This window comes from Elgaria multicarinata, chromosome 1, assembly GCF_023053635.1.
Source record: "Elgaria multicarinata webbii isolate HBS135686 ecotype San Diego chromosome 1, rElgMul1.1.pri, whole genome shotgun sequence".
In the NCBI taxonomy this organism is placed as follows: Eukaryota; Metazoa; Chordata; class Lepidosauria; order Squamata; family Anguidae; genus Elgaria; species Elgaria multicarinata.
In genome coordinates this window covers 44264823-44288330 of record NC_086171.1, presented here as the reverse complement: position 1 = coordinate 44288330, position 23508 = coordinate 44264823, and the positions used below count along the sequence as shown (strand labels likewise).

At 41.3% G+C, this 23508-nt stretch overlaps 1 protein-coding gene across 1 annotated transcript in view; it reads left to right on the top strand.

Moving 5' to 3' along the window:
• Positions 1-23508, top strand: part of ZNF804B (zinc finger protein 804B) — a 269890-nt gene that overhangs the window by 228198 nt on the left and 18184 nt on the right. The window contains exon 2 of the mRNA XM_063147559.1: positions 8973-9116. Within this exon, the coding sequence (XP_063003629.1) occupies positions 8973-9116 (144 nt within the window). The remainder of the gene's footprint in view (positions 1-8972; positions 9117-23508) is intronic.

Sequence of the window (23508 nt, the reverse complement as noted above, 5' to 3'; positions counted from 1 at the left end):
AAAGTTGTTGCCAATTTAACATTTCACATCTAACACAAAATTTGTGTTTCACATCTAACACAAAACACAAAGACAAAATTTGAATGTCTTTCTCAGTCCTGCCCTCTTCCCCTAAAGATCTCTTGTGATGAGAGAGGCACTACAGGAGGATAGAAAGTTGTTGCCAATTTAACATTTCACATCTAACACAAAATTTGAATGTCTTTCTCAGTCCTGCCCTCTTCCTCTAAAGATCTCTTGTGATGGGCTAACTTGGTAGACCACCTTAATTCCCTCATTTGCTCTGCCAAGTGACATCTGGCTGGTGCATCTGTTAAGTTCCCATGCTTCCCTTCTGCAAGTTGCTGAGTTCCCTCAGAGAAGAAGTGGTATCTATGGCCCTTGCTAGGCCTAAGGGTTATCTCAGGAAAGTGGAGAGATCATCCCTGCCTGCTCCCGGGATCCCCTGTGTAGCATTTGGATGCACAGGAATGATCCCGGGACGATCCTGGGATATAGGGCTAGTGTAGACATGCCCTATGTCTCACTCTAACTGATTAGTTTGCTTCTTGAGAAGATTCTTCTCAGTCTCCTGCAGCTCTTTGAGGAATTTCCTCCCCTATCCCCTGACCCATCTCATCTTCTGATTCTGACTCTGATTTCCCAGTCTCTACAGACAGCCTGAGCACAATCCTGAGACATTTTGGAGAAGCTCTTGGGGGCCACGTTCCAGTGGTGGGCAGGGATCAAGGCAAAGGGGAAAACAAAGGTAAAGGGCCCAGGGCCCAAATACCAGCCTGGTCTAAAATGCTGGGGCCAGACTATTGACTGGGGCCATTTACAGGGAGCATATGACTCCCTTATTACAGCAACTTCACTGGCTATGAGTCTTTTTCTAGGCAGAATTCAAAGTGCTGGTTATGACGTATAAAGCCCTATATGGCTTGGGACCAGGCTACCTGAAAGACCTCCTTCTCTCATCACAGCCTACCTGGGTCCTAAGATCTTTGGGAGAAGCCCTTCTTTTGAAACTGCCACCTTCAAAGGCATGTTTGATGGCAACTGAAGAGAGGGCTTTATCAGGGGCCACTGCTAGGCAGTAGAACCAAGAGAAGCTCAGTTTGTTCTTCTTCTGTTGTCCTTCCACCAACAGGCAAAGGGGGTGTCTACACCAGCCATTTATTCCAGGATTGTATCACAGTCATCACTAACAGGCCACATGACGTTCACCTGCTCCCACAGTGATCTCGGCTCCACCTCTCAGTTTTTCTGGAATAACCTTGACTGCTTTTGTCATGTTTCCCCCCCCCCCCCAGCTCTCTCACATCCATTGTGAGGAACGTTTGTGGTGTGCCCCCCCCTTTGCGAGGTCGTTGCTGTTTGCTGTGAATTCCAGGATCAGTGAACAGCCAATTAGCTGTGAGGGGACTGTGCAGGGTATGTGTATGTTTTACCGCCAAATGTTTTTTTTAATACAAACATATCTCTGCGCGAGAGGGCATATTTGACGGAGTTCCTCTCCCCTCATGTGTTGGTGTGTATCTGTGCTGGTGTGCATCCCTAGTGAGGAATTTTTAAAAAAACCTGTGCCCCGTAGCTATCTCCCTAGCCCTGCCCACTTCTACAGATACAAATGCAGAACCGCCGTAATGGAGCTCATTTGCTCCTGCAATGGCACTCCTGTCACTGCGGGAAACTTTGTTCAGGTGTGCCCCGTGAGTGCCGATCGCAGAAGTGGGAAAACTCACAATCACCCCTGCTTCATTGTGAAAGGGCTGGAAGGGTAGAAAGGGCCAAAGACTATTCAACAATACCTTTGGCGTGTAAGTGGGTCATTGGGTTGGGTGTTGTTGTTGTTGTTGTTGTTGTTATTATTATTATTATTATTAATGTGATTGTTATGTTTTTATTGTATTCAATTATGCCTGTAAGCTGCCTCGAATGCCATTCTTGGAGTAGAAAGGGCTGGATACAAATCAAACCTATAAATAATAAAACAAATAAACTTTTGTTTAAGCTCTAACTGCTGCTAAGTGTTCAGAGTGGAATTTCAGTCTTTTAGAATGGGAAAAACCTGCATGAAAGCCAGGAAACCCTGAAATGCTCTGTAGTTGATGTAAAGGGGGTGTGGCCAGGAGAAAGAGGTGTGGCTTTCTAGGATATCCTGGAGGGCGGGATCTAGTCCCTGGGAAGGATGTATTTATCCCCCAAGCCTGTTCTACATTCCTGGTTTACAATGTATGTAGATGTGGCTCATCCCATAGGAATAAGAGGGTAAAATCCAACGTAAGTCCTACTTAGAGCAGACCCATTATTCTTATTTATTCCAATGGGTCTACTCTAAGTAGGACAAACATTGGATTTTATCTACCTTTGAAGTGTTTTGTGTGGGCACGAACAATAGAATGCAAAACACTAATGTTTAAACATTCAACTGAGATACAAACTTCCTGAAGTGTATTACCTTTGGATTTGGACTCACTAGAATTATATGCAGTTTATTGCAGTTCTGAATTTAACATCTTAGCAGAGAGAACCATTCTTGACCCCTAGGAACAGTACATGATGTAATAATTGCAGTACCTGCCTCAGATCAATAAGCAAGCTTGAAATTATGCCTTTTTTTCCCATAGCAGACAAGTCTAATTAGGCAATCAAGCAATGGAGGTAGATGTGGTTATCTTAAAATGCCCATGGGAGCTAATCGGTTGCTATTTTAAACCATCTGTATAGAAATCAAACTGTGTATTAATTTCCATTGAAGAGGATAGAATTGGCGGTCTAGAATACTTGTGAAGAGAAAGTTCCGGTAGTTTGTCATAAAGGAGATAATATTCTGTTTACCCCCAAGAAATTACAATTTTGTCTTTGGCGGAATGGAATTAATGTAAATATTCAATGAACAATTTATCATCAGTCAAATTATAAAAGTGGGGGGAGACCAATTAGATTTTGGATGACTGCCAGTGCAGTACCCCACCCCACCCACCTTCCACAGTTTTTGTATACTAAGAGTGTAGCTCCCCTCATCCTGCGTGCTTGACTTTTAATGAATGTGTCTTTACTTAATTAATGCTGTTGCATTCACATACTAATTTATGCATTTTAATCATACAGAGAATAATTAATGTTATTGAAACAATAGGTCAAAGTGTAGGCTTAAAAAACAGCAACCAGAAAGTTTAACTAGGTTTTTATGTAATCTTGGGATAACGTGTTTAAAATAGTTTTATTGTTTCATTAAATGAACAGGGTACCTGGGGTTAATGAATCAAGAGCTTCCAGGTATGCCCGCTTCATGGAGAGACATGGCCACTGGCCAGTGACAAAAGATTGCATTTGGGTTCTCTAACCTTTATGAGGCAAAACAAGTGAAAACAGAAATCATAAGAGCCCCATATTCACAAATCCCATGGATCTTTCTACCATGCAACCCAATGAATGTTTACTCAGGAGTAAGTCCAACCATGCTCAGTTGAAACTACTGGCCAGTAAGTGTTTGGAATACAGTTGTAGAGTTGTACTGATATGGAAAGAGCTTAGATGATAATGGCTGCTATGTGACTTACTTGGGACCAGTTATATAGGAATCCCACAAGGTTGCCCTAGTTGTTCTCACAAACAACAAGTGAAGAATAAGAGGTGGGGTGGGGTGGGGATCAACTGCCACTCCAGGCTACAAGAGCATTACATAACGGGATGCTCCCAGATTGAAAGAAAAGATTTAGAGCAGGCATGGGGAGAAAATAGATCTATCCTGATGTTTTGGATGCCAACTTTCCTCTCTCATCTCACACTATTGCCCCGCTCGTGCTCTTCGCTCCTCTGATGCCATGTTTCTCGCCTGCCCAAGGGTCTCCACTTCCCTTGCTCGGCTTCGTCCATTTTCTTCGGCTGCCCCTTATGCCTGGAACGCTCTTCCAGAACATTTGAGAACTACAAGTTCAATCGCAGCTTTTAAAGCTCAACTAAAAACTTTTCTTTTTCCTAAAGCTTTTAAAACTTGAATTGTTCTGACTTTTATACTGCCTGTTTGGTGCATTCTCTTCCCCTCCTTATTGCTTTATTATGATTTTATTAGAATGTAAGCCTATGCGGCAGGGTCTTGCTATTTATTGTTTTACTCTGTACAGCACCATGTACATTAATGGTGCTATATAAATAAATTATAATAATAATAATGGACCTGTGTTAATGTATTGTATTCCCCACCACCACCACCACCACCACACACACACACACACACACACACACACTTTTAATCTGTTACTGTTTTTAAAAGAATTTAACATGTTTTTAATTTTACCTCAGGTTTAATTCTATTTTACTTTTGTAAATTTATATTTATATGTTTCAGTTGTACAAGTTTTAATCTTATAAACCGCCTTGAGTCCCAGTACTGGAAAAAAGGCAGGAAATAATAATAATAATAATAATAATAATAATAATAATAATAATAATAATAATAATAATAGATCGCTGACCATGCTGGCAGGGGCTCCTATAAGTTGAACTCCAAAACGCCTGGAGAGTTTCATTCTGTCTGCACCTGCTCTAGAACCGTATTTCCCCAACCTGTGTTGGATTGCAGCTGCCCAAAGAGCTTTGGCTACTGGACGGGTATAAAAGTGTAATAAATAAATACAAAATAAATACTCAGCATTAGGTGATGTTCTAAAAAAGAGAGAAGGGGGTGGCCCTAAGTTGTTCGTCATCAGTTTTCCACAACCGCACAGTCACCTCTGCATATCATATTCTCCATCCTTCCACATGTTTCAACTGCTTTGGGAGAATGAGAATTTCACTTGCACGCTCTGCCTCCTTAGGGAGGATGTGGTGTTAAGACATGAGAGTCTGAGCTCACAATTTCCCTGCTTTTTGATGCTTGGTTGAAAGCTATAGAGCCTTAACATAGTTTTATAAATCATAGGCTTTTTGCTTAATGAATTGCATTTGTTGACTATTAGTTCTGGTTCTTTGTGTGTGTGCTTTGATGTTGATGCTTTTAGCTTGTTGTAAATATGTTATTGGTTATTATTTTTACGCTTTTCTATATTTTGTAAGCTGCTTTGAGCAGTTCCTTTTTTTGGAGGGGGAAAACAGGATCTACATTTCTAAAATAAAATAAAATAAACATAAAACATAAATTATGTTTTATGGAGCAAAGTCCCAAAGTGTGCTTTTAGATGGGCTTCAAAGCATCTGAATCTGGCAAAACATTTTCATTTTGGCAAAGACATACTTTTCTCTTATGTGGATTCAGTTTTTTAGAGGATTCAGGTGATATTCTCAAATCAGCCAGAAAGTGCTTTATTGTGTTAAAAAATGCATAAATATAATATTAATTTATTTTATAACCTTCACTTTTTCATAGAGCTGAGGATGGCATATATATGTGGTTATAATATGGTCTCCCATGCAGGCATGGTTGCAACCTCCCTAACCTCACACTAAGGAATGGATCACTTTGCCAACCTCTCATGGTGAAACATTGTTAAAGGCTCTTCTCATTTCCTACTGTGTGCTGTATTCACTTAGAGCTTTTCAACATGAGGCTGCATCTACTTTCTGCTGCATCTACTTTCTGATTCATCGCAGAATAGAGATCTGAGCACTACATGAAGAGTGTTTCCTCTCCTGTTTTTCAACTATATAACCTCTAGGTGGCATCATGTTATAGCAGAATACTGCAGTTACAAAAGTGGAAAAAAGCATTTTGCTTTCACAAATAAACCGCCCAGAGAGCTTCGGCTATTGGGCAGTATATAAATTTAATTAATTAATAAATAAAAATAAATAAATAACAGTGTATTTTTCCTGCTTTAAAAAACTTCCTCCAAAATGCTGTTTAAAAACAGAAGGGAATTTGGAGGGTTGCAATGTTGTCTAAAAAAAACCCTGTAAACAACTGTGGGCGCACAATGAGTGCACATAAATGCCTTGTGTGGAAAAACTTTTACTCTCTGGACAGCCCCAATTTCCACTGAAAGGATGGTCGCTTTTTCAGTTACCAGAAAATGTAATTGTCCTACAATTTACCTTAGCAGCTAAAATGTGTGAAATGCCAGCCTGCACACTGCATGGTGCCTTTGCATTATGTGCGCGCAGTTGCCTGCGTATACTCTGGAGACAAGATGCATCCACTCACCCAGTCAGGAATTAGCTTCCCTGAGGAAGGTGCTGAACTCTGAAAAATGACAACACCAGTCGCTCACACTAATAACATTTTAACAAGGCATTCCCCCAAAGGCAGAAAACAGAGAAAATAAGGAGAGTGATCTATCAAAGACAGGTGCCAGAAAACAGAAGCTGCTCCTGCTTGGAACATATAAAAGGATTACTTTAAATAAGAGTTGTTTATTTGTTTTAATCATGGTAAATATTTTAATACTGCCTTTCAATCATATTTTGAGGAAGGTTCACAAAAAGTACAAAACAATGTAAAATTAAAAAGCTAAACACCACATAATTATAAAAGCAGCATGAAACAGTCATCAGGGTTGAAACAGCACATTATAAGGTCAGGAAAATTAATAGGTCTTCACCTGGTGCTAAAATGGCAATAAAATAGACACCAGCTTAACTTGTCTCAGGAAAGCATTCCACAACTGGAGTGCCAGCACAGAGGAGGCCCTGCCTCGGGTAGCCATCTGCCTTACCTCAGAAGGAATGAGAAAGTTCAGCAGTGATGGCATTAGCTAGAGGCCATATCAACACACACACCCTCACCATTGGGCCCATTCAGAAGACAGCTTAAACCATGGCTTTAACGATGATGGTTAAGTCAGAACCCCAGGCCATGTTCAGAAGACACTTTAAACCACAGCTTTAACTATGGTGAATAAGGCTTTTTGCTTTACTCACCATGGTTAAAGCCATGGTTTAAGGTAACTTCTGAACACAGCCTGGCTTTCTGGCTTAACCACCGTGGTTAAAGCCATGATTTAAGCTGTCTTCTGAACTGGGCCAGTGTGTCTCTAAACAGATGTTGCATTTATAAAGCCACAGACAAATGAATAGCAGAATTGATGGTGGCATAGGCCTTTCATGATAAAAACAAAACATTCCTCCAACTGAACAAATTTTTATAAAGTTACTGCCTAAACTATCATGACCTGTAACATTATTATAAATGATATACTTGTAAATGATAAGTTTTTTGAGTGCCGTCAATATGCTGATGACACCCAACTCTTATTTTTCCATTTCAACGGACTCCAGTGAATTGTGGAGTTGCCAAGCAAGCACCTGCAACCAGTAATGGGCTGGATGAGGACCTTTGCTACAGCTGGATAGACATGTTTAAAATATAAAATCACATGACATGAAATATATTGGCATGATCCGGTATAAGATGTTTTTTTAAAAAGTTGCATTTAAAGCAACAGAAAAGCATTTCACTCATGCCTAAAATTCTCCCATTGATTTCAGTTACATTTACAGGGCAATCCTATATACCTCTCCACAGGTATAAACCCCACTGAGGCCATGGCTAGACCTACTGGGTCTAGCGCGATGGAGGGGAGAGGATATCGCGACATGATTATCATGAGATCTCCCCCTCTGTCTACACGCAGCATGCGATGTCCCATGAGGAAGAGGACATTGCACCTGCCATTTTGTTTCATTTTGTTTTTTAAAGGAGAAAAAGCACACGAGCGCCCGAACGCAAATCGTAATTATTATTAATTTTTAACAAAATTCTCCGCTCACCTCACCCCACCCACAATGGGCACAGAGTTCCTGAGGAGCTGTGTGCCCCGTGCCTGGCTCCTGGCTCCTTGCAGTTACTCGTGAGGAGCTGGGACAACCTGCCTGGCCACCAGTTCCGCAGTCTCGGGATCATCCCGAGACTGGAAAAGCGGGCTAAAAGGGTAGGGTGATATCCCAGGCCAAGGAAGGGATCATCCCTCCCTGCTTCCGGGATCCCTTGTGCGTCATGTGAATGCACAGGGACGATCCTGGGGTGATCCCTGGGATATCACCCCATCTAGCCATGCCCTGAGTTCATGTGCAGCCATTGTGAAATAAGAATGTTCGTTTCCTGTATATGCCTGTCTCATATCTTCGCAGAATCACTACTGCTGCATCCATTTTCGCCATATTTGTGGAGCCCCATGCTTCTTGTTCCATCTGGGCATCCAGGAATTCCCTTTGTTGTTCTTTTTTAAAATGAACTTCCAGTGAATTGATGATTGCTGAAAGCAAGGGTATGTAAAATGCTCATTGGCAAGACTAGCAGAGCTGCTTGCATTCCTGAGAGGGTTGGCTTATGCCCCCAGCATGTACACACTCATTCATTTTACTGCTCTTAACGGTACTGCGTGCTGATAAGGGGATTAGAGGCCATCATCAGTGTACTCTAACATCTTGTCGTTATAATGTTTCTCTTTCTGTGTGCTTGTACTTTTGCATTGTCAAGTGCAGTGTTTAAGTACAGCTGAACGAGTGATTAGTCCGTAGGGTAAATGTTTATTTAATCTGCCTGGAAAGACTTATGTCCAGTAAAAGCTCACATTAGTTGCTAGAGATCAAAGATCTACCTGAAAAGCATTGTCATATCACAATGGTGAATTTTCAGAGCTGTGAGTCATCCATCTACCTTGAGCTATTTATCTCGCTCAGCTGTTTTGAGACTCCTTACTGCAGAACAAGGCCGTCCGGAGACATTGTGCTGCATCAGGCAAATGCCATTACCCCATCCCCATGTCAAGGCACATAGTAGCCAAAACTGGCCAAGGTTTTTTTTGGCACTTGGGACTGAAAATCCTACAAATGTGTTTCCCTGGAAGTAAAAAATACAACAACAAAATAACTGACTATTTGCTGTCTTTTTGTGACAGCCAAAATTCAACTGCCTGAGGTGTCTGCCTTACTCTGCCTAATGGTAGCACCGGCCCTCAATACATTGAAATATTGTGGTGGAAGAAAAAACAACAACCCACACAGCAATATTGTTTGTAACCGAGTCTCATCTGCCTTTGCCCTTGTAGGATTTTGCTGAAAAGGAGAAGGCAGCAGCAAAGGCTCTGGAGGACGTGAAGGCTAACTTCTACTGTGAATTATGTGACAAGCAGTACCATAAACACCACGAGTTTGACAACCACATCAATTCCTATGATCATGCTCACAAGCAGGTAAGCCTAAAAAGTCATGCAAGACAGTTTGGTGAGTTGCATCATTCCTGGCGAATCAGCAACGTAAAATAGGGGGTTGGATTTGTGATTCTGTTAACTTATTTGGCTTGCAGTAAAGAACTTGGAGAAATCTGCTATGGATTCAGATGAGTTATACCGACTCAGTATAAGGCAGCTTCCTGTGTTCAATTCAAATAACCAAATTAACACGGCATCACCCGAGATGATTTTCTGGAGTTAGCCAGACTAACATGATATTTGCAGTTATTGGGCCTGTTCAGACAACATGCTAAGCCATAGTTAGCTGCTAACCCTTTTGCAGTAATGTTTAAACTGTGGTTGTGTAGCCACCATGGTTAGGAATGGTTCACACAACACGTTAAGTCATGGTTCACATGGCACGCTAAACCTTAATGTTTAGCTCAAAATGCTTCACCACTGTGGTTTAGCATGTCATCTCAACAGGGTCATCATCACATAGGGATGGTTTCTATGTAAACGTGCCTCCTCTTTTAACTTGTACATTTGTATGCAAAAATGCAGAAGTATGTGACTCTTCCAATACTACACAATGAACTCCTTGCTCAGTTACAAGAATGGTGGAGCTATGCTAGTTTGGGTATACCTTGGTTAGTATATATGTGAGTTCAGAGGTCTTGCCTACTCATGTAGTTCAACGCCCAGAATATCTGTCTTTAGATTCAGGAATTGGGCACATGCATCAAGGTCTTATCAGTAACTTTGATTCCAACTGGACATGGCCAATTGAGGGCCAAACTAGACATGATATTGATTGTGTGGTTGCAGTTAATGTAAATGGCAGCTGCTGCGAGGATGGTGTCTAATCAAGGCAGGGGTATGGCATGCAAACAGTTATGATCCCAATGAAATCCCAACCTCCACCCGCTGCTATTTGAACCACTGGAAGCTTCTGGAGGCTTCTGTCAGGGCAAATAGCAGCAATGGAGGGGCAGTTGCAATTTCATTATTATTATTTACATTTCTATACCGCCGAACCTCTCTAGGCAGTTTACAAAAGATAATAATTTATTATTATTATTATTAATAATAATAATAATAGTAATAATAATTTATTACAACATAAAATATAAAACATTATAAAATTCATAAAACTGATTAAAACATATAAAAACTAATACATTATTAAAATAACAGATAGACATCTTAAAATCTGACTGGGTAGGCCTGCTGGAAGAGATCAGTCTGTATTGCTTTTTTATATTCAGAAAGACTATTGAGTTGGCGGATCTCTCCCGGCAGGCCATTCCATAGTCTGGGAGCAGCAGCAAAGAAGGTTCTCTGGGTAACAGTTGTTAATCTAGTTTTTGCTGGCTGAAATACATTCTTCCCAGAGGACCTGAGTATGCGGGGTGGACTGTGTGGGAGAAGGCGATCCCGCAGGTAGCCTGGACCCAAACCATGTAGGGCTTTAAAGGTAATATCCAACACTTTATACTTCACCCAGAAACTAATTGGCAGCCAGTGTAATGATTTTAAAACTGCTGTAATATGCTCACCCCTACATGTACCGGCAACCAACCTGGCAGCTGTATTTTGCACTAGTTGAAATTTACAGACAAGGCACAAAGGTAGCCCTACGTAGAGCGCATTGCAGAAGTCGAGCCTTGAAGTTACCAGCCTGTGCACTACCATCTTTAGGTCTTCCAGCTCTAGGAAGGGGCGCAGCTGATGTATCAGCCGAAGCTGATAGTAGGCACTCCTGGCCGTCACATCTACCTGGGCTGTCATTTGGAGTGACTTACCAGAAGCACCCCCAAGCTGCGAACAGTCTTTCAGGGGGAGTGTAACCCCATCCAGAACCGGAAGACACACCTCCAAACCCAGGTTAGGGCCTTTGACAGTAAGCACCTCGATTATGTCTGGATTCAACTTCAGTTTGTTTTTCCTCATCCAGCCCATTACCGCCTACAAGCATTCATTCAGAGGAGACACACTATCCTTAGCTGACACTGTTGTCGAAGGCATAGAGAAGTATATTTGGGTGTCATCGGCATATTGATAGCACCCCATCCCATGCCTCTGGATGATCTCTCCCAGCAGTTTCATTACAATATTAAACATTAAAAATCGATATACAAAATTTAAAACATAAAACATAAAAACATACAACATGCAAAGACAATATCCATTTAAAAACAACTTTGAACTCTCAGCCAGACCTAAAGATAGATCTGGGGTCGATTAAAACTCAACATATCCTGTTAAATGCCTGGAAGAAGAGAAAAGTCTTGACCTGGTGCTAAAAGGATAATGATGTTGGTGCCAGGTGGGCCTCGTCAGGAAGATCATTCCATAATTGGGAGCCATCACTGACCCAAAGCATGGGGGAAAATGTTAACCCACTTCCCCATGTGCTGCGGTCCTGGTACCAATCAGCATCCTCGCTCTGGCAGCTGCTGTTTAATTTTAAGATGTAGACATGTCAATTGCCATTGTGCAATTGATGTCATGTTGTCTTGGCCAAAAGAAAGGCAAACTGGGGGCAAGAGACACAGCTAGAGTGATGCAGGAGGGATAAAAACTGGACTTCTTAAGATATAGTGCAAATGTCATCATGAAGAACCTCAAGGTCGGGCCTTCTCTGTAGCAGCACCCACAATCTGGGAAAGCCTCCCTTGTGCAGTTCGGGAGGTGGGAAATGTAATCTCCTTTAAACACCTCCTGAAAACACATCTTTTCATAGAATCATAGAATAGTAGAGTTGGAAGGGGCCTACAAGGCCATTGAGTCCAACCCCCTGCTCAATGCAGGAATCCACCCTAAAGCATTCCTGACAGATGGTTGTCCAGCTGCCTCTTGAATGCCTCTAGTGTGGGAGAGCTTTCCATGGGCTTTAACTGCAGCTGGGTTTATTTTGGTTTTATGTGGTGTTTTTAAATGTTAAAGCTTTATATATTCTTAGCTGTTATATTTTATGCTTTTAATTGTGAACTGCCCAGAGAGTCTCGGCTATCGGGCAGTATAAAAATGAAATAAATAAATAAATCCCAGACTGACTTTAGTTCAGACCTAACTTTGTTTCAGGCCTGCCCAACCTGTGACTCATCACGGCCAAAGTGAACCAACAGTTGTGTATGATGATCTAACAACAGAGGTTGGATAAACATCCTGGGTTTTCTGCTTGTCTGGGAGTGGACAACCTGTTTCATCTGTGTGGGTTGTGGCACTGGTGCATTATGGATGGACCAGGCCATTCACTTCAGTTCTGAACAGGAACTGATTCTTAATGCTTGGAAGCCATGGGAAACTTACTGTCATTTGTATGGCTGTATCTGACTAACCTACCACATTCACCATACAATCCATCATCGGGTAACCATATGAAAAGGAGGACAGGGCTCCTGTATCCTTAACAGCTGTATTGGAAAGGGAATTTCAGCAGGTGTCATTTGTATGCATGCAGTGCCTGGTGGAATTCCTTCTTCATCTCAACAGTTAATGCCGTAGGAGCCCTGCCCTCTTGACCAGATACAAAAGAGGGTATGGCTCCTGTAGCTTCAACCGTAGTGATGAAAAGGGGATTTCACCAGGTGCTGCAGGCATGCAAATGACACTGTCTGAAATTCTCTTTTCAATGCAACTGTTAAAGATACAGGAGCCCTGTCCCCCTTTTCATATGGTCACCCTAATCCATCATGCCACCTTTTTCAATTATGAATCAACTTTTGATTACAGATTTCTAATACTCATGATGGCCAATGGAGGCGAAGCCATGAATTTCACAAGTGTAACTGAGGCTGTAATTTTGATCCATTGTTTCTCAGACAAAACTAGGTTAATCGTGGTTTAAAGGGGGAGAAATCAGCTCCTGCTCTTCCCCTCCCCACTCAATTAGTCCATAAAAGGCTTGTAATGATATAAAACAAAAATGGTTTCAGATCCCAAACATGTGAAGCTAATCCTATAATCCCCCTTCCCTACACAAAAGGATTTATTTCCAGCTTCGGCTGCTTTTTCTACTCATCAGGGTTGTTTCTGGACTCTGATCGATCCATTCCAAGCACACTCCTCCCCCCCTCTCTCAGGCACACACACACACACACACACACACACACAGAGAGAGAGAGAGAGGCACAGGCACACCCACACCCCTCATGTTTCTCAAGCTTGGTGATTTATGCAAAATAGAAATGCCATTTCGATGCATCAGTCAAGTTTTTCTTGGCTGCTTTCCATCATAAAAGATCATGGTTAAAAGCAATAAAACTCTTTTTAATTTTAAAAACTAGATTTAGTGCTCTGGGGGGGAAAAAGACAGCTTGGCAATGGAAGGAACAAATGGCCTACATATTTTATCAAACAACATAAACCTCACAAGGAAATGGGAGCACATGCTTCTCCAGTGCTGCCCTACGAGGTGCCGTAATGTCTCAATTAGCGCAGCCATAAAGGTGAGAGGATGAGCATCGGAAAGGCAAATTCCGTTCTCTGCCGCTGCAAAGACAACCTGCCAGATACTAAAGGTGCTAATAATGTGATTTTCCCCGCTCTGCTAAGAATGAGTCAGATATCTGTCCCAAGCTTTGAGATATTGCTAGGTCACTTTAAAAAAAATCAAACTTTACCTGGGTAGCCCCCATGGGTCCCAGCAAGGAACAGGAAACACATTGGGCTTGTGGCTCCCCCTGAAAACACCCTTCCTTGTTTCTCTCTAGCCAGCTGCCCTATGACACCGTACCAGCTCTCATAGCATTGGTTTCCAGTGAAGGGCAACCTGGGCACAGGAGGACCAGGGATGCTTCAGCTCACGCTCCAAGCTTCACTTCAAAGCTTGCTTTGGCTCACTCTTGTTCTCATTGGTGGACTGTTTTTGCAGTTCATTCAAATGGGGAAAGTGTGTGTTTTAAATAGGGGGAAAGGTGCATTTCCCACCCAAAAGTATCCACTTCCCCTCCCCACATTGTGTAAAGCATGAAAATGTTTGGGGTTAAATATGGGGGATTTTTTAATGATTTGTGAATTGAAATGAAATTCCCATACACCCCTACAACAATCCAAATGGGTAATCCTGATTGTTGTCCTTTGGCATTACCACAATCACCATTGTTAACTACCAGTAGCTGTCCTCCCTCCCTTTCCAGTCCAACAAATATGTGGGAATTTTTGTGATTGCAAAAAAGACCTTTATTCAGTGTCCAAAACTGTCCTCAATGCCTCCACACACACATACACACAGTGGAGTGCTGCTAGAGAACTTGAGGTCATAGCAGGAACTGCAATACAATTCAGTTATCTGAAGTCATGGTATTTCCATATATATCACTGAACATAATACTATCCTGCCAGGGGCTGTCTATATGTGTTCAAAGCCCCACGGTGAATGCAAGTCTGCACTGCGTCAGTTATATGATGCAGCCACAGATTCACAGCCACCACAGAACTTTCCCTTGAAACCCTGAAGAAAAAAAGTCAGGGACTTACCCCAACTTTTTTCTCTGGAGTTGTGGTGGAGGTGTGGCTGGGCGGATGGTGAGCCATGGTTGGTCGCCATCCACCTTGGCAGAGGACCGATGGATGGAAACCTTGCACTTTCGCTGCGGCATCAGGATTAGCCACCGTTGCTCTGCAGGGGTTTAGCTCATTGCGGTGTCAACCCACCGCCGTATAGACAGCCTCCAATCTTCCACCTGCTTTTCTAACCTGCAGATACAGAGAAGTCATTGCTTAAAAGTCTGATAACTAAGCTGGTTTCCCCATTTCCTAGCGCATGCACTGGAACTGCAAGTTCAAGTGCTAACATGTTGGCAGATGTTTACAAAGACATAATGCCACCCTGTCCTTGCATGTTTGTCACCAATGCACCCAAAGGAATTCCAACCAATGGATTAACATGCAAGACGTATTGAAAACCTTGAATAAGTCTCCAGAAAGACAGAGCTTGGTTACCGTATGAAATTTAAACATAAACGATACTCGATACAAACAGAGCAGCTGTTTATAAAACATGACCAGTTGCCTGTGAATCCTAATTATCCTAAAGTTTGTGGTAATATTTTTCTATAAAGGGATGCAGGGATTTAAATTATGAAGATAAGGGGTCTCTGATGGAGAGAAACAGATTTTGATATATCCCGTGCATTTATGAATACTGTACAGAGACATAGGTGGAATTTTGTATAGCAGATATATGCATATGATGTGTTCTTCATAATTTATGCATCTTAACCAGCTCTTATGTGACCACACGGAAGGGTTGTTAGCAAGCTGTCAGAACCTACCTAAACTAAGTAAGGAAAAAGAAAGAGCAATGCAACACATGTTTATATAACGTTGTCCATAGCATTGTTTTGAAATTGTACAGTAAGGAGAAGGCCTAATATTCCTGGGGCTTTTCTGAAATGATTTCTACATTTTGTTCTCCTTATTCCAATTTCATTTGGAAATGGAAATCAATATTATATACTTTTCTAATATGAAGTATTCATTTCTGAAGTATTAATTTATTACCGAGTTCTGCCAAGATACTTAACTTGCACATTACCACAATCACATTTGTGAAATCAGTGCTTGGATAGCAGAAATAGAATGATCAAATGCCACTGAACACCGTCTAGTGACTTGTTATGACTTGAGGCAACGTATTCCCATTTTAAATATCAGTTTAGACAAGTCTTTTACTTTAAAACCACAAATCTATGCAGTTAGTTGGGCTTTATTAAGAACCGACACACCTGATGTGACGGAATTGCTTTGTTGCTATCTTATTATGCAAATAAATTAGCAGAAGTCATCCCTGAAAACTGCGTGTTGTTTAAAATAATGAGATTACTTTCGTCTTCAGGACTCTAGAAATCTCTAGCAAGTAATAGGAAGCTACTTTGAAACGTAATGTCTAGATAAGCTAAATTGTTAAATGTTAGACGTTGTAGAATTACATTTGCTACTTTTTTAGACTGAATGCTAATTAACATGTAAATTAGCAGTTTAACCCTCTTTTAAACTGGGAGGAGGGACCCATGGGACCGTTAATTTCATAGCTGCAGATAGTCAATTGACTGTATGATAATTTGAAGTATTACATTATACAAGGAACTACAGAATTCTATTATCTGATTCTACCACCCCAAGCCAGCTGTGTTTGTCAGAGGAAGTGTTCGATGTTAATATTTGTGCTATTGTCTTTTCCCATTTTTCTCTAAGGGTGCACATTTTGGAATAAGGAAATGTGCTATGCATCATGCAAGGATTTGAAATGGACACAATGATCCATTGTAGGCAAGTAGTTACTAATATACACCAAACAGTGCAATCCTATAATGTGTATTGAGAAGTAATTTCCACAGAGTCCAGTGAGGTTACTCCCAGCTAAGTGAGCAAAAGATTGCAGCCTAAATCCTATGTACATTTGCCTAGGAGTTATAGTTCCATTAAGGACATGAGAAAATAAGAAGAGCCATACTGGATCAAGCCAAGGGTCCATCTAGTCCAGCACTCTGTTCACACAGTGGCCAACCAGCTGTTGACCAGGGACCAACAAAGCAGGACATAGTGCAACAGCACCCTCCTACCCATGTTCCCCAGCGACTGGTGTGTATAGGCTTACTGCCTCTATACTGGAGGCATTGAATTCAGTGGAACTTGCCCAGGTGTATACTTAAGCTTAAGCTGTAATTTTATCTTTCACTGTGAAGGAGTGTTGTTTTCATTACTGCAGCTAAGGTTCATCAGCTATCTCCTGCTTTGTATGGAGCATGGAAAACAAGAAAACAAAACAAAACAGCCATCACGGTTGGGTCAAAGGCAAATGTGTTCTCACTGAAATCCCAAGGGAAAAATCCCCAACTATCTCCCTTTGACAGTGGGACTGTTGAAATATTCTTTGTGTAGACAGGAGTAGATATCTCAGGAAAAGAAATCTAAGCTAACCATCCCAAGAGATCAACTTCCTAGTTTTGATTATATGAATAAACTCTGTTGTGGGGATTTTAAAGAATTTTAAGATGGGAAATGACCATCATTGGATATGTTGAGAACTCCATTTTCTCAACGTTCTGGTATAGAAATGCAGTAAATTTGTGCCCTGGGGGGATTATTGTGGTGACTGGTATAGAGGCAGGTTACATCTGTCTGCAATCTATTCTGTGTCATGAGAATACCACTAGATAGTTCAGTCACCGTTGGACGTATTTGTATTGCTAAAAACTGGTACAATTCTAACTCTCCAAATCTTAAGAGACCAGGTTTTCTAAGTCTGGAATTTAGCACTCATGGCTCAACTGACAATAGTTAATGTGCATGAAGGCAAACACAGTTCTGAGGCCTTTTAAAAATGGACTTCATTTATCACTTTCACAGCCAATTCTTTTAGTGTACTTGTTAATTCATAGAAAACTTTTTCATTTGATTTTTTTAAGCCATCAATACATTTTCTTTTCTCTTCCTGGAGATGTGGAGGTGGTTTCACCTTCACACAGAGAGGTCAAAAGGAAACAGAGCAGCTGAGGGAATTAAGAGATGTGTGAAAGGCATTGGGAAGTTAGCAAAGGGGTCACAAGGCCTGGCACATATGTGTTGGAGAAAGGGATAGGGGATGTCTACATGGGAAGTATTTCTTTCACACCTACAGAATAACATTTTTTTTCCCCTAGATTGGGTTTCAGGGGTGGTAACAATCTAAGAGCTGATATACATATGCATTAAAAAAAATTATAGTGCAACTTTCTTGAGTGTGTGTGTATACACATCAGTATTTATTTATTTATATTACATTTCTATACTGCCCAATAGCTGAAGCACACCCCGACTGTGGAATGCCCTCCCCTTGGAGACCTGATTGGCGCCAAGTAAAAACATGGCTTTTAAACAAAGCCTTTGATGGTTAAACTCACTGGCACGTTGTTTTAACTGTTTTAACTGCATCTATTGCTTTTAAATTATATATTGTTTTAACTTGGATTATGGTTTAATTTGTTTTTAACTGTGTATATTTATTGTTTTATACTGTATGTTTTTATCTGCACGCCGCCCTGAGATCTTAGTGATATTGGGCGGGATATAAATATTTTAAATAAATAAATAAATAAATGTTCACAACAATTAAAACCATAAAATACAACTGGTAAAACATAATATAAAAATGTAAAACTACACTATAAGATAAAAAAAAGTAAAATCCAAAATAAAATCGAGCAGCAGTGAAAAGATTTAAAATACAGTGACAGATTTAAAACAACCGAAGCTGAAAGATGAAAATGCCTGGGAAGATAAGAATGGCTTCAGCTGGCACCAGAAAGATCACAACGTAGGTGCCAGATGAGCCCCTCTGGTGAGCTCATTCCAGAACTAGGGTGCCACAATAGAAAAGGCCCTCACTTCCTTTGGCTGGGGTTCATGGAGAAAGACCACTGAAGATGATCTTAGAGTCTGAGCAGGTACATAATAAATACATATGGGAGGAGATGATCCTTCAGGTAACCTGGCTCCAAGCCACTGAGGTCTTTGAATGTTAATACAAGTAATATAAGAGGTTACCAGAGCATGGATAACTGACACAATGCTAGCTCTCCAAATCTTCAGAGCTATGTCTGTCCAGATAAGGACGTAGTTGGTACATCAACGTAAGCTGATGAAAAGTGCTCCATGCCACCAAGTCCACCTGGGCCTCTAGTGACTGCTGCATCCAAGAGCAGTCCCTAACTATGAACCTGATCCTTTAGGGGACTGCAACCCACTCCAAAACAGGTTGATGATCACTTAGCCTTGGAAACAACCCCCCCCCCATTAACAGTACCTCTATCTTGTCTGGATGAAGTCTCAGTTTAGTGGCCAGCATCACATCCAAAACCATGCCCGGGCATTGACAATCCAGGCACCTGGATTTGATGAGGAGAGCTAGAGCTAGATTTCATTCCCATATTGACGACAGTTCAGCTCACACCTCGGGATAACCTCCTCCAGGGGTTTCATGTAGATATTGAACAATATAAGAAATACAATAGAGCCTATGGGACCCTACACCATATCTGCCAAGGCACAAAGCAATAATCCTCCAGCACCACCTTCTGGAATCAGCCTTCCAAGTAGGACTGGAACTATTGTAATGTAGGACCTCCAACTGCCAGCCCAGACAACTTTTCCAGAAGGATGCAATGGCCAATGGCGTCGAAAGCCATCTAGATTTTCTGGTTGATTGATTGATTGATTGATTGAAGTAAATATGTAAATAGAAACTTGTACAATTTCAGCCACAATTTGTGCAAATTACCATTGAAATTTGCACAAATATCTATTAGGCATATTTAAAACAAAACAAAACAAAATGGGGAAAGTTCCCGGATTTCAGGAAAAGAAACATGACTCAGCTCTCAAATACAAGCTGAGTCAGGGGTGCTACAAAAATCTGGTGAACCCCAAAAGGCCTGGATTTTCCCTACACATCCCTACACATTCCCTATGTCCATATCAGCACAGAGTGACCAGGGCAGTTTCCATTCCAAAATCAGACTGAAGCCTAATTGAAGTGGTTCGAGATAATCAGTTTATTTCAAGAGTGCCTGGAATTGACTGGCAATCGCCCACTCAAGCACCTTGCCCAGGGAACGTGATAAACACACTCAGTTGGTCGCTGCAGGGCCTTGGCAGAAGTCCCCCCAACATCAATTTTTAAAGGCGCTCATCAAGTCTGCAATTTCATGCTCTATATACCACAATACATCTGACAGTAGGCATAAGCTATCATACCTAAAGATGTTAAAGATCTTTGATTCCCCCCTCCCCTGCTTTCAATTAGTCTTTGGAAAAATATTACTGGATTTATGACCTTTTTAAACTGATTATGGAACTCATGGATTGTGTCACTTCCAGAGATTCACATTTTAAAAAATAAGAAAATAGTTCCATGTGTTGGTTTCAAGTCACTGGTGCTGTCCCAAACCTCTTGAAAGAACTGGATTTTATTTAGAATGGAAATAACAGCTTGATGTGAGGCTTTTTTCCTGCCTTCCCCATGAGAATAAAAGTTTTCATATAATCAGATCCTGGTTATATGAAAGACATGTGGTATGGATTGTAGCAACAAAGTCAGGATGCCCTTACTTGTACTAAATTATACATTGCTCAACAATGTATTACAAATATTCCTACTGTGCTTAATGTGGGGGTGGGGGGGGAGTATTCATAGAATGAAGTTGTCAGAATGTAACCATCAGCATCTCCTGATGCTGTGGGGGCTGGTTTCACATGTAATGTAAACCCAAGGTTTCGTACTAGCCATGATTTTTTAAAAAAATACATTGTAGTTTGAGCTTCCAGTTGTAAAATACGATTTTGAGCTGCTTGTCTGCTTTCCCTGCTGATCTGCTCAGTACTCAGCTTTATAAATTCATTCCTGTCTCTATGATGAAGCAGCCTCTTGAGGTGGCACAGTAACCTAAACCGTGGTTTGTCAATGGTCTGTGAATTCAGATGTAACAGCAAACCACAGTTAGTACAAACTGCGGTTTGCAAACCAGCTTGAAACTAAGGTTTCAGATCCTGGTTTGTTGGCCCCAAACAAACCACTATTTGTGGGCAGGATCAGGTTCAGGCATTTCACTCTAGGATTTTGCAGTACATCTGAACCAAGCCTGCAGGTAAAGAGATAGGCAACGTGAGGGCCATGGGCACCAGTGCACAATCAGAAATCTTTCTTGATGTGTGCTGATGTGCCCTACCCTCTGACTTTAAAAATTATTATTATTATTATTATTATTATTATTATTATTATTATTTCATCACTGGCAGCTGGTATTGCTTCAAAGCAAAGTGAGGTTTTCTAGCTGCTCCTATCTTCATTTCCCATGAAGGCCTCTGGCGCCTCACGTGGACTCAGAGACATTCTTAGGAAATGAAGATGGAAGGTGGCTGCAGGCCGATGATTTCATCTGCAGTGTGGCCATTGTGTGGTGGTGCCCAGGAGAGTTTCTCAAATTGCCAGATGTGCCCACAGCCCCCCCCCCAAAAAAAGTTCCCTACTCCTGCTGTAGGTTGTTGGAGTTGCCTTCATATTATGAACTGCTGTCCCAAGTTTCCACTGGCACAAATATTCTGACATTGAATTATCACTATTGGCCTAACTTCAGTGTGTTCTATCATTACGGCTGATAATGCTTCTTTAGCAGCTGCTTGCCTTCCTCTAGTGGATGATTCTATCCTCTTATTCATTTCCTCCTTTTTACAGCCACTCGGTGCCACAGTGAATGTATCTATTGCACCAGCTTATGGCTTTCCCCTCTTCTTTGAGTATAGATTGTTACCAGCTATCTGATTAATATGCACAATTTAGCAGTATAATTGAGTCCAATGGAGTTTGAGAATCTTGCTGTTCTTTGTGCTTGGATATAAATGAGCAACAAATCTTCAAGGTATAATTCTAGGAAAAAATGGGGGGGGGGAAACCACCCGCTCAACAATACACACAAAAACTCAACAACACACATTTCATAATGCATGCATGCTGTGTGTTTGTGCATTGTCAAGGTAGCCACGATATGATGGCAGGATTATTTGTTTTAATCCCCTACGTGCGTGGAAACATTAATCTTAGGTGTGTTTTTTTTTCATCCAGCCTCAAAGATGTAAATAAAACAAATGAATATAGAATGTGCTAATTTTCATTGGAACGTATAGTAGTTACTTAAGAGTCAGTTAGCTTCATATGATAAAAATGACTTATTTAAGAAGATAAAAAATAGCAAGGCTCTGTAACGATAATTGGTTACTTTTTGTAACGTATTGGAACTCTAAATTCATGGATGGTTCAAGTTCTTATGTTATGTTTGCAATGTTGTAAGCTTCCGTTTTTCTTGTTATGAATTTTGAATTTTGAAAAGAGTCCGATAGCTTGAAGAGTCTTCTCGCTGTTGCTAAGAGCCAGCTAACATTGATCAAAGTGGGCCAGTTTGCTCAGATGACACATTATGGGAGTGGCCCTGCCCCATGCAGACCCACTCCCCCCAATTGGTGATCCAGGTTGTTGCTGCACCCTTAGGGTGCAGCTCAAAATTATATGGTTCCCACTGGTCCATCTACACTGACTAGAAGTGTCTCTCTCGCTCTAGAATTTCAGGCAGGATCCCTTCCTAACCCTACCTGGAGACACTGGGGATGGAACTTGTAACCTTCTACATGCAAAGCAAGCGCTCTACCATTGAGCTATGGCCCCTTTATGGGACAGGTGAAGGCAGCAGCAGGCATTTCCTTGGGCAGTGAAATTCTTGCTGCTGCACACGTCTGTGCAGAAGGAGGACTTCGTTTTGTGTGCTTTCCTTTCCCATTTTGGTTCTGCTTTTTCAGCAGGGGTTTCTCTCATTTCTTTGCCTTTTTCTGCCTATATATCTCTTTAGGTTCCACCTGTTTTTTGCTCATGTTTTTCTTTATCCTCCTGTTCTCTTCCTTTTTATCCTACCTTCTCTTTGTCCTCCTTTTATCTCCCTCCCCTGTCACAACTGCTCTTCCTCCTCTTCATTTCCTTCCTTTTTTCTTCAGAGCCCCAACTCTTAGGGGTTCTAGCAGGTAAAGCCAGGTGTGGGTGGTTGTGAGAGTGAGTGAGTGGTGGGCCGGTGGGATATGCAGAGCTATCCTAAAAGTCCCTACTGAGAATCCCAGTGAGTTCAATAAAAGCTATTCCCAAGTATGTATAGGACTACAGCCTTGGGGAGAGAGGAGGAGGGAGGAACAGAAAAGCTTTCCCTAACCTTACACTTTCCTGATGTTTTGGACTACAGCTCCCAGAATTCCTGGCTGTTAGCCATGCTGGTTGGGATTGATGGGAGTTGAAGTACAAATGTCTTGAGGTTGCTGAAAGCTGTGATATTAGGAGGCACCAGTCTGAATAGTGCAACAAGACTTTATTTTTAAAAGTTTTGGCCTGAGGTGAAATGCCATTTAGGCCTCAGGCTGAAAAAATACATTTGGCCTGCACTGCTTTGGTCTTGCTGTACAAAATTAATTCTCACTCCCAGTTGACATGCCCAAATTAATTTATGATGGTGGGTGAGCTGCCAATTAGACTAGTGACAGCATGCAGTGGACGTCATCTGAGCCTTCCAATGTTAGGATGCCTTCATCTGAACCATAATGAGCATACATGAAGCCACTGCCAAATTCAATTTGGAAATCCGTAGAGCCACCCTCGATTTTTTTTAAAAAAAGTTATTAACAAACTGATCTGCAAATCTGTTAAGATGGAATACATGTAATATTCTTGATGGTAATTGCCAGACGCTCTTGAATAACTGGTTCAATGGACTGATTTAAGTGGAATTAAACTGAATTAATGCTGAGAACTGTGTTCTAAGTGCGGGATCTTATTCTATTACAGTTTCACTTTACTTTTATAATATATACAACAGATGTAAGGGGGAATGGATTT